General features: G+C 45.4%; 1 protein-coding gene and 1 long non-coding RNA gene across 3 annotated transcripts in view; both read left to right on the top strand.

Moving 5' to 3' along the window:
• Nucleotides 1–21,117, top strand: part of LOC133477306 (all-trans-retinol 13,14-reductase-like) — a 56,536-nt gene that overhangs the window by 13,711 nt on the left and 21,708 nt on the right. For both annotated transcript variants that reach the window (XM_061771934.1, XM_061771933.1), the window contains exons 2-6: nt 4,839–5,021; nt 9,370–9,508; nt 9,599–9,701; nt 19,207–19,402; nt 19,504–19,701. In XM_061771934.1, coding sequence (XP_061627918.1) covers nt 4,839–5,021; nt 9,370–9,508; nt 9,599–9,701; nt 19,207–19,402; nt 19,504–19,701 — 819 coding nt within the window. The remainder of the gene's footprint in view (nt 1–4,838; nt 5,022–9,369; nt 9,509–9,598; nt 9,702–19,206; nt 19,403–19,503; nt 19,702–21,117) is intronic.
• On the top strand, nt 724–1,571 carry LOC133477308 (uncharacterized). Its single transcript, XR_009788292.1, has 3 exons — nt 724–918; nt 1,041–1,151; nt 1,308–1,571. It is a non-coding gene; the product is annotated as an uncharacterized LOC133477308 (long non-coding RNA).

Below are 21,117 nucleotides of genomic sequence, written 5' to 3'. Positions count from 1 at the left end.
AGAATGGAGGATCTGTATCCCTTTTATGCCGGAACAGTTTTACTGTGTCACAGTGGAGTTTTTAAGCTTCTGCTGTGGTTTCACAGTCGATCCGGGTGGCACGGTGGCCAACTGGTTAGAGCGTCAGCCTCACAGTTCTGAGGACCCGGGTTCAATCCCTGGCCCCCCCTGTGTGGAGTTTGCATGTTCTCCCCGTGCCTGTGTGGGTTTTCTCCGGGCACTCCGGTTTTCTCCCACATCCCAAAAACATGCATTAATTGGAGGCTCTAGGTGTGAATGTGAGTGCGGATGGTTGTTTGTTTGTATGTGCCCTGCGATTGGCTGGCAACCAGTTCAGGGTGTACCCCGCCTCCTGCCCGATGACAGCTGGGATAGGCTCCAGCACGCCCGCGACCCTAGTGAGGAGAAGTGGCTCAGAAAATGGATGGATGGACAGTCGATCCATCGAACAGAACAACATTTCTTGAGGGGAGAGAGAAACGAAGACAAAAGACAAAGCACTAATTGTAAACAGGATTAGAAAAGTAAGTCATTACATTATCTACAACAATGAAACATTAAATATGAGTGCTACATGGGGCTGTACTGCTACACCGTAGTGATGGGACGAACAACACTGGTGCGTCAGCACTGTGCAGAGCACACAAGAGTGAAACCCCGTATTGCTGCGTGTATCGCTTTAAGAAAAAAAATCATGTGACCGATACAGGAAGTGTGTCGTTTGGATGTGCCGCGCCATATTCTGTTTATAAGGAAACAAACTGTGTCGACATGTTGCGGATTTGTTGGATGAAATTTTGCTGTTGCTGTTGGATTTTGGATTTTTGCTTGCCCTCACCTTGTTCCACTGACTTCATGAATCGTTCCAAGAAGTTTTCCCCAGTCTGGAATCATTTTGATCTTTTAATGCCAAATAAGGTAAATCTTTTTCTCCTTTGTGCATTGTTTATTGTTAGTTTTTAAATTAAATATGTTTGTACTCTTTTCTGGTAAGAGGTTTGAATTGTTTTCAGACAAATACACTTTTTATTTTATTGTAGGTGAAGTGTCCGCTCTGCTCCACAGAGCTATCTTACATCAATAAGAGCCCTTCATCAATGCTGAGGCATTATAGAGCTCGGCATGGCAATGAAGAATTGGCAGATACTCATGTAAGTACCTCAGGTATGTTGAAATTCTCACAAAAAATGTTTAATTTTCAAAAGTAGTTTATTACACACAAGGCTTTGTGTGACTCTGTAATATTGTTTGTAAAGATTACAGTCTGTAATAAGCTTTTAAACAAAATATTTCCTTTTGGCTTGCAGTTCCTAAGCAAGCAGTGGATGAGGCTGTGGTCAACATGATCATCAAAGACTGTCAGCCACTCAACAGTGTTGAAAATGAGGGATTCAGGGAGCTCCTGAAGCTTATCAACTGGCACTTCAATTTTTATGCTCACCATCTTCATCTGTACCCTGCAAAGAGTTTTTTCTAAGGCAGGGGAACTGATGTCCAAGAGGAGAAATCGCCTTGGAGCAAAGACACTTCAAAAACTGTTGTTCCTCAATAAAAATGCATAATTGAATAAATGTTTGGTCTTTTATTTCATATGATTGAACACTTTAGGTGGCACGGTGAGCAACTGGTTAGAGCGTCTGCCTCACAGTTGAGGACCGGGGTTCAATCCCCGGCCCCACCTGTATGGAGTTTGGATGTTCTCCCCGTGCCTGCGTGAGTTTTCTCCGGGTACACCGGTTTCCTCCCACATCCCAAGAACATCCATGGTAGGTTAATTGAAGTCTCTAAATTGCCCCTAGGTGTGAATGTGAGTGTGAATGGTTGTTTGCTTATGTGTGCCTTGCAATTGGCTGGCAACCAGTTCAGGGTGTACCCCGCCTCCTGCCCGAAGATAGTTGGGATAGGCTCCAGCATTCCCGCGACCCTTGTGAGGATAAGCAGCTTGGAAAATGGATGGATGGATGAACACTTAAGTTAACAAAATTCCATACTTAAGTTAAAAAATTTAACTCAGAATTTTATAACAGAGAAATTTGCTATATTTTACATACTAACTCATTTTAGCATTAACACAAACAAGGTTTTAAGCTAATTTTTCAACTCTTCTCATAAACAACTTAGCAAACAAATTAAGTAAATGAAATTATACAATGATGAGATCATATTTTAAGTAAAGGACGAGCGATTAAATATTATTTCAGAGGCTGATGTTGGGTTTGCAGCATGTAAGCTTTCCCATCTTATTTTCATTTTGTTTACCTGCAATAATTTTAGAACTACTGCAAGGGTATCTTTTGAGTGACCAACACTGTGTCAATACAGTGCCGACACAGTTTGTGTTGTGTGTCAATACACTCCTTGATGTATCATCATCCCATAACTACCACACCCTGTGAGGGAAGGACAGGACAAGCTAGAATAGGACAAGGACAGGAAAAGAAGCATGCATGACAAGGGTCGTGAACCCGGCTGTACAACTGAAGTGTGGTGGGATTGACAATGTAAATTATAAAAGTCTATAGGACGAGAGTATGAGTGATCAGATACACAAGCAATTCGTATATTCATGAGTTATTTGTCGCAATAAGTGAGTGGCCCCACACCCAGTAAAAGAGTCCCAGGGGTGTGTGCCTGCGGACACATGCAAGTGAATTTTACATGGACAAAGACTGACAGAAGTGTCCTGTAATTTCTGTGCCCGCACCGCGGAGGCTGAGGACCCCACCCAAACAATCGAGGGGCGGGATCGGGCCCAAGGATCCACCCGAGAGCAGCCTGGTGGACGGGTCACGTCCCACACCTTTCTCCTAATCATCATGTCAACCAACGCCCGAGATTTTCCTGTCATAGTCCCAACATTCAAAGTCCCAACATTCAATTCTAGGCTCTGTACTTTCCTTCTCTTTCTGCCTAAGAACCCGCTTTCCACCTCTCCTTCGTCTTCGACCCACAGTAGCTGAATTTCCACCGGCGCCCTGCAGGTTAACGGTGCCGGGGGTGGACGTTGTTACCCCGGGCCACGACAGATCCGGTGTGGAATTCTTTAGATGAACGCTCATATTTGTTTGGCAAAGATTTGAGCGGGATAAACTGGGATAAGCTCCAGCACGCTCGTGACCCTTGTGAGGATAAGCGGAACAGAAAATGGATGGATGAATATATACAGTGGGTATGGAAAGTATTCAGACGCCTTAAATAGTTATTATTATATAAATTTGTTTTATTGCAGCCATTTGCTAAAATAATTTAAGTTCATTTTTTCCTCATTTATGTACACAGAGCACCTCATATTGACAGAAAAAAACAGAATTGTTGACATTTTTGCTGATTTATTTAAAAAGAAAAACTGAAATATCACACAGTCATAAGTATTCAGACCCTTTGCTGTGACACTCATATATTTAACTCTGGTGCTGTCCATTTCTTCTGACCATCCTTGAGATGGTTCTGCACCTTCATTGGAGTCCAGCTGTGTTTGATTATTTTGATTGGACTTGATTAGGAAAGCCACACACCTATCTACATAAGACCTTACAGCTCACAGTGCATATCAGAGTATATGAGAATCATGCGGTCAAAGGAACTGCCTGAAGAGCTCAGAGACAGAATTGTGGGATGGCACAGACCCTCAATCCCCGGCCCCACCTGTATGGAGTTTGCATGTTCTCCCCGTGCCTGTGTGGGTTTTCTCCGGGTACTCCATTTTCCTCCCACATCCCAAAAACATGCATGGTAGGTTGATTGAAGGCTCTAAATTGCCCGTAGGTGTGAATGTGAGTGTGAATGCTTGTTTGTTTATAGGTGCCTTGTGATTGGCTGGCGACCAGTGCAGGGTGTACCCTGCCTCTCACCCGAAGATAGCTGGGATAGCATGCCCACGATCCTAGTGGGGAAAAGCGGTACAGAAAATGGATGGTTATTTAGTGCCATGGTTCGATATTTTTTCGATGCGAAAAGGAGACATTTTTGTGTCTTTTTTAACTTGGAAGTTTGTTGAAATTACCAACATTTATTTCAGCTCAAAAGTACAGTTTTTGAATTTAATGTATCTGGTGCAGATATACCTGCCTCACTTTCTGTTGTGCATACTTAGAGGTTAGAACCATATTAAACAAAAGCAGTACCTTGTAAAAATAAGCACACATGCTTCTTGTTTTCATGTGGTTCCACTTGTTTTTACATCAGGGTGATGAAATTTTGTTGCCATGTTTGTTGTATTTCCACCGATATAGTTTAGCATTGTGTAACGCGACAAATCGTTTTACTTTGCTGGCGAGTGATAGATGTATTGTTTTCACAGTGGCTCACTCATACCCGCTTGAGGTGCACTTAGCAGGCATGTGATGCTGAGGCTTCAACCGCGGCCTCATGGATCTTTTTAATTTTTTTTATTTTTTAGTTTTAGCATCTCGCTTGGTGTGTGTGTGGAAGGGGGGGTGGGGGAGGGGTCTGATTATGGGAGTATACATTTATCACCCAATTATAAGTATAAAAATAAAAATAAAATTTGGGGGCCGATTACTCAGTGGACAAAGTATCCGTAGGATTATCAATTCTAAAAATATTCAATAGTGACACCCCTAGTGTGTGTGTGTGTGTGTGTGACCATATTTAATGTGGGTTGATCGTTCGATTTCTCTTTAATAAATGGATGTACTGTATATGCTAACAAAAAGAAAAATTGTGTGAGAGTATGTGCAAGAATATGTACATTATTCTACACAAACCACATTCATATTGGCTAGCCTGATTGTAGTCATAGATAAATAGACTCCAAAAATTTATTCCTGCAGCCAGCTTCACAGCATTTATCATACTGTAACCTGTGAACCCTACAGGTTTCCGGATGGATCGGGTTCCCCATGCTCTGGATGCTGTGGTTATTGGCAGCGGTATGGGCGGTTTGACAGCTGCAGCTCTGTTGTCCAAGGCTGGAAAGAGGGTTCTTGTTTTGGAGCAACACGATCAGGCTGGTGGCTGCACTCACACCTTCCAAAACAAGGGATTTGAGTTTGATGTGGGTAAGTTAATTCCTCAAATATCTTTTCCTCAAAGTTTAAATATCCATGGTCTGGTAATAGATTCAGAGACACACTCTATGTAAGTACTCCATGTAAGCTTTGGGGGGGGGGTGAGAGAAAAATGAGAAAACAAAATCTCAAGATCTCAGCCGATTTGGAGCACGGTATTTACAAAAGTAAAAGTGAGAATAATAAACAGGATGTTATAAGGACCCCTCCTTGAGCTGTCACCTTATCGTGGTGGAGGGGTTTGTGTGTCCCAATGATCCTAGGAGCTAAGTTGTCTGGGGCTTTATGCCCCTGGCAGGGTCACCCATGACAAACAGGTCCTAGGTGAGGGACCAGACAAAGCACGGCTCAAAGACCCCTTATGATGACGACAAACAATGGACTTGGTTTTCCCTTGCCCGGACGCGGGTCACCGGGGCCCTCCACTGGGGCCAGGCCTGGTGGTGGGGCTCGCAGGCGAGCTCCTGGTGGCCGGGCGTGCACCCATGGGGCCCGGCCGGGCACAGCCCGAAAGGGTAACGTGGGTCCCCCTTCCCATGGGCTCACCACCTGTGGGAGGGGCCATAGGGGTCGGGTGCAGTGTGACCTGGGAGGTGGCCGAAGGCGGGGACCTTGGCGATCCGATCCCCTGCTAGAGAAGCTGGCTCTAGGGACGTGGAATGTCACCTCTCTTGCAGGGAAGGCGCCCGAGCTGGTGTGTGAGGTCGAGAAGTTCCGACGAGATATAGTCGGACTCGCCTCCACACACAGCTTGGGCTCTGGTACCAGTCCTCTCGAGAGGGGGTGGACTCTCTTCCACTCTGGAGTTGCCCACGGTGAGAGGCGCCGAGAAGGTGTAGGTATACTTATTGCCCCCCGGTTTGGCGCCTGTACGTTGGGCTTCACCCCGGTGGATGAGAGGGTAGCCTCCCTCCGCCTTCGGGTCGGGGAACGGGTCCTGACTGTTGTTTGTGCCTATGCACCAAACAGCAGTTCAGAGTACCCACCCTTTTTGGAGTCCTTGGAGGGGGTGCTGGAGAGCGCTCCCGCTGGGGACTCCATCGTTCTGCTGGGGGACTTCAATGCTCACGTGGGCAATGACAGTGAGACCTGGAAGGGTGTGATTGGGAGGAACGGCCCCCTCGATCAGAACCCGAGCAGTGTTCTGTTATTGGACTTCTGTGCTCGTCACGGATTGTCCATAACGAACACCATGTTCAAGCATAAGGGTGTCCACACGTGCACTTGGCACCAGGACACCCTAGGTCGCAGTTCGATTATTGACTTTGTGGTCGTGTCATCGGACTTGCGGCCGCATGTCTTGGACACTCGGGTGAAGAGAGGGGCGGACCTGTCAACTGATCACCACCTGGTGGTGAGTTGGCTCCGATGGTGGGGGAAGATGCCGCTCCAACGTGGCAGGCCCAACTGTATTGTGAGGGTCTGCTGGGAACGTCTAGCAGAATCCCCTGTCAGAAGGAGTTTCAACTCCCACCTCCGACAGAACTTTGCTCATGTTCTGGGGGAGGCGGGGGACATCGAGTCCGAGTGGACCGTGCTCCGCGCCTCCATTGCTGAGGCGGCCGACCGGAGCTGTGGCCGTAAGGTGGTCGGTGCCTTTCGTGGCGGCAATCCCCGAACCCGTTGGTGGACACCGTTGGTGGATGCGTCAAGCTGAAGAAGGAGTCCTATCAGGCCTTTTTGGCCTGTGGGACTCCTGAGGCAGCAAATGGGTACCGGCTGGCCAAGCGGAATGCAGCTCTGGTGGTCGCTGAAGCAAAAACTCGTGAGGAGTTCGGTGAGGCCATGGGGAAAGACTTCAGGATGGCTTCGAGGAAATTCTGGTCCACCATCCGGTGTCTCAGGAGAGGAAAGCAGTGCACCACCAACACTGTGTATAGTGGGGATGGGGCGCTGCTGACCTCGACTCGGGACGTTGTGAGTTGGTGGGGAGAATACTTCGAAGACCTCCACAATTCCACCGACACTCCTTCCCACGAGGAAGCAGAGTGTGGGTTCTCTGAGGCGGGCTCTCCTATCTCTGGGTTTGAGGTCACCGAGGTAGTTAAAAAGATCCTCGGTGGCAGGGCCCCGGGGGTGGATGAGATTCGGCCCGAGTTCCTAAAGGCTCTGGATGTTGTGGGGCTGTCCTGGTTGACACGCCTCTGCAAAATCGCGTGGCAGACTGGGGTCGTGGTCCCCCTTTTTAAGAAGGGGGACCGCAGGGGTGTTCCAACTACAGGGGGGTCACACTCCTCAGCCTCCCTGGTAAGGTCTATTCAGGGGTGCTGGAGAGGAGGGTCCGTCGGGAAGTTGAATCGCCGATTCAGGAGTAGCAGTGTGGTTCAGAATGAACAGAATCGGTGACAAAGGGCAGCCTTTGTCACCGATTTTGTTCATAACTTTTATGGACAGAATTTCTAGGCGCAGCCGAGGCGTAGAGGGGGTACGGTTTGGTGGCCTCAGTATTCATCAAGCCGTGACCTCCAACTCTCACTGGAGCAGTTCGCAGCCGAGTGTGAAGCGGCTGGGATGAGAATCAGCACCTCCAAATCTGAGACCATGGTCCTCAGTCGGAAAAGGGTGGCCTGCCCTCTCCAGGTCAGGGATGAGATCCTGCCCCAAGTGGAGGAGTTCAAGTATCTTGGGGTCTTGTTCACGAGTGAGGGAAGAATGGAACGGGAGATCTACAGGTGGATCGGTGCAGCGTCTGCAGTGATGCGGACTTTATATCGGTCCGTTGTGGTCCGGTCGATCGACGTTCCTACCCTCACCTATGGTCACGAGCTGTAGGTCGTGACCGAAAGAACAAGATCCCGAATACAAGCGCCCGAAATGAGTTTCCTCCGCAGGGAGTCCGGGCTCTCCCTTAGAGATAGGTTGAGAAGCACGGTCATCTGGGAGGATCTCAGCGTAGAGTCGCTGCTCCTCCACATCGAGAGGAGCCAGATGAGGTGGCTGGGGCATCTGATTCGGATGCCTCCCGGACGCTTACCTGGTGAGGTGTTATGGGCATGTCCCAGCGGGAGGAGACCCCGGGGACGACCCAGGACATGCTGGAGAGACTACGTCCTTCGGCTGGCTTGGGAACGCCTCAGGACCCCCCCGGAAGAGCTGGATGAAGTGGCTGGGGAGAGGGAAGTCTGGGCGTCCCTGCTAAAGCTACTGCTCCCGCGACCCGACTCGGATAAGCGGTAGAAAATGGACGGATGGATGGATGGATGTTATAAGGAATTCAGCGAGGCCTGAGTGGTCACACTCAGGATGGAACACGATGGAATTCCCTCTTCCCATTGTTCTAATGTTTGGTGGTGGTCTTGTGTCCAAATAAGAATCCTGATACACTAAACTTGTCTTTTGAGTATTTATTACAATGAAATTAAGAATACAAATTCACAAAGCTATGGTCGGGTGGAAGCATACAGCGCGCTTGACTCTCATTCTGCTCTCGTGGGATCATCCCTGATTCCTGTACCCTGATTCCAGTACAAGCAGAGCTGGAACATACTTGTGGCCTCTCGGGCAAAACAGCTTTGAATTACCCAAAACACATTACACTTGTCAACAACTCTTTAGAATTGACAAATGTCCCTTTTCTTTTTTCTTTCCATTCGGCTTCCCAACCATTCAGTCAAGCCTCATCTCCTTATCTGTAACATCTACCTCTAAGCCCTTCAACAACCCATAAACGTAGTCACATAACAAACACAAAACCTTCCAATTCTTAAACTTGTCCCTTTTCATCAATCACTTACGCAATCTATACTGTTCAAATCCTCACCGATTAAGTGCAACTTTCTTCATCCATCTTCCTTACGTGGGGCCACATTCACCCCAGTTTGATCTCAAGTGCACCGGACCAGAACAGTAATTTCCCATAACGGCAATTCAGTTTTTTGGCTGAAAATAATTAAATTTGGAAAATATTCACATTCATTGATTATTATCTTGTCCTAAATCTTGTTTAAAATCATGAGCAATCTGAAATTTCTTAACTAAAATGAGTGCAATTTACACACACAGTGGATCTATAAACTGTATGTACCTTTTAGGCCTTTTATTATTTTCATAAATTTCCACATCCATCTGGAAATCTTGTCAACCTCATCAGACTAACCAAATACTTCACTGAGATAATGTGAGGCCTATGGCTTTGTTGTTGTTAAATCACACGTGGCTGTTTATCAAACTGCTATGGCCTATGTTGCAAGATTGATTTTTTTTTTCCAGGATAAAATGTTTGATTAATTAATTAATTAATTTTAAAAGCTTAACTATTATGAATTTGATATTAGATGTACAGTGTTGTGACACTGTGTCAGACTGGCTTCTGAATCTAATTATTAATTGTTTCCACCAGGCATTCATTATCTTGGACAGCTTCATGAGAACAGCCTGCTTAGGGTTGCCCTGGATCAGATCACAGAGGGCCAGCTACAGTTTACCCTGCTTGAGCAACACTTTGATACATTAGTCTTGGGCCAGCCTGGAAAACACAGGTATTTTATACATATTTTCTTTTTAATTTTGGTGTATAGGTTTTAATACCATCTGTACCCATTACACTTCATTCCACCTTTACTTTCTAGGGCATATCACATACATGCAGGGAAGACTGAAATGGCAGCTAGCCTGAAGAAGCAGTTTCCAGGCGAGGAGGATGCAATTGATGAGTTCTTCAGATTAATGAAGGTAGAGTAGGAGGAGGTAACTGTGGCTGGATTTGAATAGTTTCAGTCAACAGGCAATTGTATTGCAATTATTGAAGGATGACATTACATAAATATGAAATACAAACCCCAATTCCAATGAAGTTGGGACATTATGTAAATCGTACATAAAAAAAAGAATAGAATGATTTGCAAATCCTTTTCAACCAATAATCAACTGAATACACTACAAAGACTGATAAACTTAATTGTTTTTAACAAATAATCATTAACTTAGAATTTTATGGCTGCAACACACTCCAAAAAGGCTGGGACAGGTGGCAAAAAAGACTGAGAAAGTTGAGGAACACTCATCAAACACCTGTTTGGAACATCCCACAGGTGAACAGGCTAATTGGGAACAGGTGGGTGCCATGATTGGGTATAAAAGGAGCTTCCCTGAATTACTCAGTGATTCACAAGCAAAGATGGGGTGAGGTTCACCTCTTTGTGAACAAGTTTGTGAGAAAATAGTCGACCAGTTTAAGGAAAATGTTCCTCAATGTACAATTACAAGGAATTTAGGGATTTCATCATCTACGGTCCATATAATCATCAAAAGGTTCAGCGAATCTGGAGAAATCACTGCATGTAAGGGGCAAGGCTGAAAACCATGGATATTTAATGTTCAAAGTGATAAACCTTATTGTTGTTGTTATTTTGCAAATATTTCCACATTTTGAAGTTGATGCCTACAGCACATTCCAAAAAAGCTGAGACAGGGTAATGATTACCACTGATTTACATCACATTTCCTTTTAACAACGTACAATTACTCGTTGGGAACTGAGGACACTAATTGTTGAAGCTTTGTAAGTGGAATTCTTTCCCATTCCTGATTGAAGTACAGCTTCAGTTGCTCAACAGCCCGGGGTCTCCGTTGTCATATTTTGTGCTTCATAATGTGCCACACATTTTCAATGGGAGACAAGTCTGGACTGCTGGCAGGCCAGTCTAGTACTTGCACTCTTTTACAAAGCCACGTTGTTGTAAAACCTGCAGAATGTGGCTTGGCATAGTTTTACTGAAATAACTAGGGATGTTCCTGAAAAAGAGGTTGCGTAGATGGCAGCATATGTTGCTCAAAACCTGTATTACTTTTTCAGCATCCACAGAACACTAATACTAGTCTTCGAGGTCATATTTAAGGGAAAACGATGTCATGTTTGTGGGCTACAGTTTACTTCATAACACTGCTCTGGCATCATAAATGATATGAAACTAAAGCTGACTTTGTCATCATCATTTAACCTGCTAGGCATCAAAAGACACACAGAAGGATGACACTTCTTCCCCATTTTAATGTATGTGAGTGCTTGCAGTTATCGCTAGCCTATAACTAGTATGCTACATACCTGTAAATATTTCCTCATGTTCCTTCACTGCCAGCAAACACTCTTTGCACTGCACAAATATGTTCGGGCCCTTATCTTTTGTTTGGATAAATGTATTCCAACCCATGGACGTCTTGTGCACCTGCGACATTGGTTTAAACTTGCAGCTGACTGTGTAGCAGCGTACCATTAGAAGCCAATTGAGTAGCACGGCAGAATGGCACATGACCGTAGAGAGCTAATCACAAAGCGGCATAATGGCACTTGAGAGCCAATCATATGCGTCGGCTTTAGAAGGTGGACGAAAACAACTATTTGCTCAATTCAAGCTTCTGTAGCAATTTTTCAAATGTAACGAAAATTGTCATCATCGAAAATTCCAAAAGCAACTGTAATTTAATTACATACTTTTTCCCCAGTAATATAACGCATTAAAGCCTCTTTATACGCCCGCGGTCGCACGGCCGACAACGCCCGCATTGCATCACGTGACCGACGAATTGCCCCGCGCAACACCTCTGCGTAGCTTGCCGCCGACCCAACAAAAATAGTTGCTGCGCGTCGAACGCCACAGAGATCATCTCTCGTGATTGGTCCGTTTTAGTCACATGCTGTGATGACGTACCAGCGTGCCCATTGGTTCTACATACCATCTACGTCGCCGCCTTCTCATCGATTTTGCAGCATAATTAAATGTGTCATCTAAGTCCATTTGTTCTGTTCCGGTCGCCATTGTTGTTGCTTTGTTCCTTGTTACTGAAAGGAAAGTAAAAACGGCTACCAGAAATTGCAAAAAAAAAATGCAGCGGAAACTCCACCCTGTGGTGTCCTATCCAATACCAGCCATAGCAACACCCTCGACTTGGAGGAGAACTGCACCACACTTTCAAAATAGCGCGCGTGGGTTGCGCTCGAGTATAAAGCTAAACTACGCGTGGGACAGCCGCAGTGACGTCAGCGCGGTCGCCGTCCGTGCGAGTATAAAGAAGCCTTTACAGTCATCCAAATTCAGTAATTAAATTAGGTAATCACGTTACATGTAATTCGTTACTCCCCAACACTGCTGGTATCTCACATCACTGAAGCAAGGATTGGACAACAGCACAATGATGGAATTCTAAGAAGCATCCAATGGACATAGAAATCTACATCAGATTCGTCAACAGGGCATAAAATGTATTAACCCCTGCATCACAGAATAGTTCACTTGCACTGCACCACCTTGGCTTTCTAAGCAATATCTGCATGCAGTCAGTATAAGCAACATTAAGCTTATTGATGCTAGACTTTTTAAACTTTATCCACAAGGAAGTAGTATACAGAGGAGTACAGTATGTTCTAAAGTTTATCTTGGCATTATCTGAGCACCAGTGGAATTTCCTGACCAACACGTTAGCTTGTGCATATAACATGCAGCGCTATCTATACTTATTTACAGCAGACAGATACAGCTTGCCCTGACAAGTAAAATAATGGGAGGGCAAGATTTTGTCCACTTTTGCTTTACAACTCATAACAACACTCTTTTTAGCATTGTAATTCACATCAAGTTGGACACCACACTGAGAGAATATATTCAACATCTATTGAAACCCAGCACTGCTCGGAGCGAAAATAGCCAGATCACCGGCATAAATAAGATGATTTACCAGGGTGTTACCCATCATACATCCTGTTTGACAGCCTCTTAGTTGATCAGATTAATCGTTCATGTACTCATTGAAAAGGGCTGGGGAAATTAGCCCGCCCTGTCAAACCCCATTTCCAACAACACATGGAACAGAGACTGCATTACCCCATTTGACCTGCATGCTCTAGTTTGCATACCAATATGTCAGGGCACTGGTGGGCACTCCTCTTTGACTCAGTTTTTGAAACATCTTGTAATGGTTAACTCAATCACTGGCTTTAGAGGCATCAATAAAACCAATGAACCCACAGTTCTGCCTTCTATAAATTTCAACCGTTTCCTTCAAGGCATATAAACATAAATCAATACCATGCTTAGCCTTGAAGCCAAACTGATTGTCTGTGTTACCAAGAAAAAAGCATAGTGTATCTAGTAGAATTATTTCCAAGATTTTGCATAATACACTGGCTAAAGCAATCAGTCTGTAACGATCCAAGCTACCCACCTTGCCCCTTTGTCCGAGATGACAGTCACCAAAGTATCGGACAACATGGAGTCCGGCAACAGATGATGATTCATAAGGCCAGTAAAACAGATTGCAAGTAGGGCAGCAACCCTCAGACTTCTATGTTTGAGGTGCGCTGCAGTGATCTGATCTAAGCCGCTAGCTTTGTTGTCAGCTAGCTGTATAATTGATTGATAGACCTCATTGGCTGTGATTCCCACTCTGTCACTGTTGGCAATGTTGCTCACTTTCTAGGGGTCACTTTTAACACAATTGAATGGCTCAAAATAATGTTGCCTCCACAGATCAGCTATGTTGTCGGCGCCTGAGACTCCTTCTACGGTACAAGGTAACAATGTACTGCCACTGTTCAGAGCTCTCACCTCCTTCTAGGCGCAAGTAACATCATTACCACAGAGATTTTAAGCCAGAGAGTCCAATTTCATTGCTTGTTAGTATTTGCTGATATCGTGAACTGCATACATATACTGAGCGTTGGTAAAAGCTTTTTGTGATCCTGGAAAGGCCCCTCTCTAGAGCGACCTGCCAGGGTTAAAGCCTTAAAGGCATGCTTAGCGTCAGCATGATGTGGGCGGAGGATAAGAGTACGCCCTGCAACCAGAGATGATGATGATGATGATGATGATTATTATTATTATCATTATTATGTGCACCCTCATTTCTATTCCACCCTGGTTCAATGCTGTGTGTTTTTCCAGAGTGAGTAAAGTATGTCCTGCTAGCTTCATAAACAGCTCCCACAATACAAATATGTATAGCACAGAGGTCCTGACAGTGAGCGCTGCTATTACAATTCACAACAGTACACATCATTGCATCTCTGGGTAGATATACATTACTGAGAAGGGAATAAGTTCTCCTGTAGTATAACATCACATCCTCACCTGTGAGTTTAGACCAATCCAGTTTAGCCTTATAGGCACTATTAACCTCTTAATACATCTCCGGGAGTCTGTCACGTCATGTCATTTCATGTTATGTCGAGAGACATAACAAAACGACCATGATCAGACATAGAAGCTTCATTCACAAGCTCCATAGATCTCAGGATAGCATGAGCATCAGCAGTGCTAATGTGGTGGTCAAGGCAGCTATGATGTAGAGTGCCAGGCCTCACTTATGTAAGAATAACTACTGTATCTGCAGGCAGGAGCTTTTGGCTAGATAGTATAAGATTGATATCGTCACAAAACTGCAGAATATGTTTTGTTTTGCAAACAAGGAACTTCTGTCTGTCATGAACGGAACAGAGGATAGGACCCAAAAATGCACGACTCCAAAACAAATGGACAGTTTCAAAAAAGAGAGGTTTAATATATGGGCATAGGTCGGTACGCTGGCAGGGAATCCAAAAAAGGCTACAGTATCCAAAAACATGAGGCAAAAAGGTAAGGTCGATAATCAGAACAGGGTCAAGTCTTACTGTTAGTCTGTGACGTGGAAACAAGGAATGCTGGAACGCGACGACAAGGTACAACGAACTGGCGACGAGAGAGAATGGGACACAAGGTTAAATACAAGGGGTAATTAGGGTGAACGAGGCACAGGTGGTGAAGATGCTCTCAGGAGCAGGTGTGTGTGAAACAGGGGGAAGACAAAAACCGGAACACACACCCATGACAGTACCCCCCTCCCTTAACGGCTGGCCCCAGACGGCCCTGGGGGCCCTGGATGCGCAAGGTGGAAGTCCCAAATGAGCGAGTCATCAATGATAAACGCAGACGGCACCCATGAAGGTTCCTCTGGCCCGTAGCCCTCCCAGTCCACCAGATATTGAAACCCCCCTCCCCTCCGACGAGACGACAACAGCCGCTTCACAGAGAGGACAGGGCCCCCATCCACAAACCAGGGGGGAGGAGGGGGCCTGGAAGGCGGGACCAGAAGGGACTCCCGGGCTGGCTTGAGTAGGCTGACGTGAAAAGCAGGGTGGACCCGCATTGACCTTGGGAGCCTCAGCTTCACGGTGACAGGGTTGATGATATTTGTGATGGAGAAGGGCCCAACGAACCTGGGAGAGAGCTTCTTGGACTCCACCCGGAGTGGAATCTGTTTGGTCGAGAGCCAAACTCGCTGACCCACTTTGTAGTTCGGAGCCGGTGTCCTCCGACGGTCAGCAGCGGCTTTGTTGGACCGTCCCTGGCGCAGCAGCATCTGGAGGGCTCGCTCCCAGGTCCTCCTGCAGCGTCTCACCAAGGTCAATGCCGCTGGAACTGTGGACTCTGGGGCTATGGCAGGAAACAGAGATGGTTGGTAACCATGCACAAGGTGAAAAGGCGATAGACCAGTGGATGCAGAGGGGAGGGAATTGTGGGAGAATTCGACCCAAACCAGTTTCTGAGACCAGGATCGCGGCTCCTGTGAAGCAAGACATCGGAGCCCAGTCTCCAGGTCCTGGTTCAGCCTCTTGGTTTGGTCGTTGGTTTCAGGGTGACACCCAGATGACAGACTGACGGTAGCACCTATGAGATTGCAAAACTCCTTCCAAAATTGCTAAATGAATTGGGGACCCCTATAAGACACCACATTCTTGGGGAAACCATGGAACTTGAATATCTGATTGATCATTAACTAGTTTCGGGAGTGTAATGAAGTGAGCCCTTTTAGAGAACCTGTCAACAACTGTGAGAATTGTGGTATTTCCTTTCGAGGCCGGTAATCCTGTCACAAAGTCTACGGAAATGTCTGACCAAGGACGTTGTGGTATTGTCAGGGGTCGCAACTCCCCAGAAGGACGTTGACGAGAGGGCTTGTTAGCAGCACATACCTGGCAAGCATTGATGTAATCGATAACATCCCTCCTAACATTAGGCCACCAAAAGCACTGTTCGACCACTGATTGCGTTTTGGCAATGCCTGGGTGACATACAGTACGGTTCGTGTGAGCCCAGTGGATGACTCTTCCCCTTAAGGTCGGAACCACATAAAGCCTGTTTTCAGGGCAATCTTCAGGGCTAAGAGTCTTTTTCAGAGCCTCTTTAACTGCAGTTTCAACGTCCCAAACAAAAGCGGAAATGAAACATGACTTGGGCAAAATAGCCTTAGGGTCGGACAAAGAATTCTCTTCGCAGAAAATACGCGACAAAGCATCTGGCTTACCATTTTTAGAACCAGGTTGGTAGGATAACATGAAATTAAATCTAGTGAAGAACAGAGCCCATCAAGCTTGCCTCGCATTTAATCTTTTAGCAGATTTAATATACTCAAGGTTCTTGTGATCTGTCCATAGTAAAAACGGAGTCTGTGCCCCCTCTAGCCAGTGCCTCCACTCCATCAAAGCCACCTTGACTGCCAGCAGTTCACGGTCACCAATGTCATAATTTCTCTCAGCTGGGGTCAGTTTTTTGGAGAGAAAAGCACAAGGATGTAATTTACCATCCTTGAGAGATTTCTGGGAGAGCACTGCTCCTATTCCGGCATCAGACGCATCGACTTCTACCACAAACTGCTGTTTGAGATCTGGCAAAGTAAGGATGGGAGCGGAGGTAAAGCTCGATTTTAGTTTCTGAAAAGCTGCCTGACAAAGCGGGTTCCATACAAAAGGTCTGTGTGGCGAGGTAAGATCATGCAAAGGAGAGGCTATAGAACTGAAATTTCTGATACATTTTATGTAGAAGTTTGCGAACCATAAGAACCTTTGTACATCTTTGCGTGACATGGGAGTAGGCCAATTAATAACGACATCGACTTTGCAAGGGTCCATTTTGACTTCACCTTGAGCCAGGACGAAACCCAGAAAAGAAACGGACGCCTTGTGGAACTCACATTTCACAGGCTTGACATATAGTTGATTCTGCAGTAACCGCTGCAATACAGAGCGGACATGAATAATGTGAGTCTCCTCATCCGAGGAGATTATCAAAATGTCGACCAAATAAACAAAAACATACACATTCAACATGTCACGCAGGACATCATTGACAAGGTTTTGGAAAACAGCTGGAGCGTTAGTAAGTCCAAAAGGCATTATCTAATATTCATAATGTTGAATGCTGTTTTCCATTCACCGAGGCTCGTCCTCCAAGTGCGCGGTGACGCAGCCCTCCACCGATCTCCATCCAGCTCGCGATCCAAAACCCTCTTGTCGATTTTTACGGCGAGTGCGATGAGAGTGTCCAAGTCGGTTGGCAGGTCTAGCGGGACTAAATGATCCATGACGGCGGGGGATAGTCCTTGAAAAAAGCCATCGAGTAGCGGCTGATTGTTCCACTGACTCTCAGCTGCTAGAATGCGAAACTCAATCGCGTAATCTGACACCCTGCGCTTGCCTTGTTGTAAGGTGACAAGGGAGCAAGCTGCCTCACGATCTGGTGTGGAAAATTGAAAAATTTGCTTCATAGTCTTTACGAAAAAAGCCCATGAATGACACGCGGCGGAATTGTGGCTCCATTCAGCAGTAGCCCACGCCTCCGCACGACCAGTCAGGTGGGAAATGACGAAAGCGATCTTTGCCCGCTCGGTGGGGAAGGCGGCTGCCTGCAGCTCAAAGTGGAGTTCGCACTGAGTGATGAACGGCTTAATGTTCCCAGAATCTCCAGAGAACCTCTCCGGTCGAGAGAGCTGTGGGCAGACAGCAGCAGAGGTGGCAGGTGGCTGTATGGTGACTGCTTCACATAGAAATGTTGGTACCGTGGCGGTATCGGGTGTTGTGCCAACTGGTTCCTTCTCTTTAATCATTTTCATAAGAAGTTCAAACTGCGAGGCCACCTGTCTCATCATATTGTCCTGATGCCTTGACAGTCCCTCTAGATGAAGGTGGAGGGCAGCAAGCTGCTCATCCTGCTTCGAGAGGCGTTGACCCTGCGCTTGAAGGGCTTTGCGCACCGGGTCTGAGTCTGCTGGGTCCATGTGATGGCCAGTTCGTTCTGTCATGAACGGAACAGAGGATAGGACCCAAAAATGCACGACTCCAAACCAAATGGACAGTTTCCAAAAAGAGAGGTTTAATAGACGGGCATAGGTCGGTACACAGGCAGGCAATCAAAGAAAGGCAACAGTATCCAAAAACATGAGGCAAAGAGGCGAGGTCAATAATCGGAACAGGGTCAAGTCTTACTGTGAGTCTGTGACGTGGAAACAAGGAATGCTGGAACGCGACAACAAGGTACAATGAACTGGCGACGAGAGGGAATGAGACACGAGGTTAAATACGGGTTAATTAGGGTGAACGAGGCACAGGTGGTGAAGATGCTCACAGGAGCAGGTGTGTGTGAAACGGGGGAAGACAAAACCCGCAACACATACACCAATGACAATGTCTGATTAATCAGCATTCATGTCACGCACTACATACAATAGATACATGTGGAATGATTATCAGCAATAAAATCATGTATACAATTTAGGTATTCGTCTTCCTTTTGTTGCTCATATGGACATTGACATTGACATTGAATGTTCCAGAGAGGTGTTTTTTGAGCATTCCTCAACTTTCCCAGTCTTTTGTTGCCCCTGTCCCAGTTTTTTGTGAACATGTTGCAGGCATCCAATTTAAAATGAGAGAATATTTGCAAAAAACAAATGTTATGTATACATTAACTATCTTATCTTTGTCGTGTATTAAATTGAATATAGGTTAAAAAGGATTTGTGAACCATTGTTTTTCTTTTTAGTAACATTTTACACAACATCCCAATTTCATTGGTACTGGGGCTTGTAGTCGATGTAATATTTATTATGGTCATATTAAATTTCAGGTCATGAAATATTCAGGTAATTCATTCATAATTAGGTAATCACATGGATTTTATATTCAGTTATTTGAGCATGGAAACTATGGTAACTTTTTACAGCTACAAATTGGTCTTTTCCTAAAAATGGTAACTCAGCCTCCTTAAGGGAAATGGAATAAAAATAATCCAGATAAAAAAATGCAGTAGACTTTTTTCAAAGCTGCTGGTACATAATGTTTAAGTCATTGATCTTATATTTTCTTCAAAATGGGACCAATAAGTATGGTAATTTAAACATGAGCATTAAATATGTATTTGCTCTCTTGCAGTCAGCATCAAAACGGACACCATATATTGCCTGTTTGAAGATTATTCCTTATTGGCTGGTCAATTTCCTGGTTTGGACTGGTCTATTAGATCGCATATCTACAGTGTTCCGCCTAGCAACCACAAACCACTCTGAAATAATGTCCCACCTCACAGAAAACAAGGACCTTCAGGCCTTGTCTGCCTACCTTTTCTATGGTACTGGATATTCACAATGTTTTAAATACAGTATTGCATTTATAGATCAAGCACACACATTGTCCAATTTATTCAGTTTTTACTTTGTTCTTTTCTTGAAGGTGTGCCCCCTAAACAGTCTAGCTTTCTCATCAATGCACTCCTGATTCACCATTACAAACGTGGTGCATACTATCCACGAGGAGGCGCGAGTGAGTTTGCCTTTCACATCATCCCTGTCATTCAGCAGACAGGGGGTGCTGTCTTGGTCAGGGCACCAGTGCAGCGTATACTGCTAAACCAGCAGGGGAAAGCTTGTGGTGAGGAAACAATGAGACTTTTCCTGGAATGTATGTTTTTTGTGTCCTTCTAAGGAAATAGATTTTTTTCTTTGCCTCTTATATTTTTTAGCAGGTATGTTTTTATGGCAGAACTGATGTCAAGTCTCTGTACTCCTGGAAACCTGGGTTCTCTGGATCCCCTGAGTCGGCCCCTTACATTACGGGGCTGCTAGGGATTTCGGGCCGATAAGGAGAGCGATAACTGATAATTGGAGCCGACATTCGTTTTGCGGTAAAAAGGAAAATACTGTCATCAAAATTTTAAATAATAAATTCCATCACTTGACTGCATTTAAATTCCTTTAAGCATGTTTATTACAGCTTTTCAGATTTGCAACATGTAAGGTTTTTTTTTTAGAACATTGACATCTTTGTTTTAAAACACTAACAAAAAGTGCAGGGAGTTCCCAGGCTCAGCAGCATGTCTTACAAAGTTAAATGAAAACTTTAACAAATAAATATCTCCCTAAAGTTTTATATAGTCAATGAATTTCTCCAAAATTTCAATATAATTGAAATGTTGATGATTTACATAATAATAATTATAATAATAATGGGCTGCACAGTGAACAACTGGTTAGCAGATCTAACTCACAGTTCTGAGGACCGGGGTTCAAATCCTGGCCCCACCTGTGTGGAGTTTGCATGTTCCATTGCCCGTAGGTGTGAACATGAGCGCGAATGGTTATTTGTTTGTATGTGCCCTGCGATTGGCTGGCGACCAGTTCAGGGTGTACCTCACCTCTCGCCCGAAAATAGCTGGGATAGGCTCCAGCACGCCCGTGACCCTAGTGAGGATAAGGGGTACGGAAAATGGATGGATGGATAATAATAATAATAATAATAATAATGGCGGCACAGTGGCCGACTGGTTAGCACATCTGCCTAACAGTTCTGAGGACCCAGGTTCAAATCCGGCCTCGTCTGTGTGGAGTTTGCATTTTCTCCCCGTGCCTGTGTGCGTTTTCTCCGCGTACATCGGTTTCCTCCCACATCCGAAAGACATGCATGGTAGGATAATTGAAGACTCTAAATTGCGAAAGGTTGTTTGTTTATGTGCCCTGTGATTAGCTGGCGACCATTTCAGTCCTAATGAGGACAAGCGTTATAGACGATTGATGTATGATTTGATTGCGCGGCACGGTGACCGACTGGTGAGAGCGTCTGCCTCACAGTTCTGAGGACCGGGGTTCAATCCCTAGCCCCGCCTGTGTGGAGTTTGCATGTTCTCCCCGTGCCTGCGTGGGTTTTCTCCGGGCACTCCGGTTTCCTCCCACATTCCAAAAACATGCATGGTAGGTTTATTGAAGAATCTAAAATTGCCCGTAGGTGTGAATGTGAGTGCGGATGGTTGTTTGTTTGAATGTGCCCTGCGATTGGTGGCAACCAGTTCTG

The sequence above is a fragment of the Phyllopteryx taeniolatus genome, chromosome 4, assembly GCF_024500385.1.
Source record: "Phyllopteryx taeniolatus isolate TA_2022b chromosome 4, UOR_Ptae_1.2, whole genome shotgun sequence".
NCBI classification, from domain to species: Eukaryota; Metazoa; Chordata; class Actinopteri; order Syngnathiformes; family Syngnathidae; genus Phyllopteryx; species Phyllopteryx taeniolatus.
The sequence above is the reverse complement of the archived record's forward strand: the minus strand, read 5'-3'. Positions and strand labels throughout refer to the sequence as shown.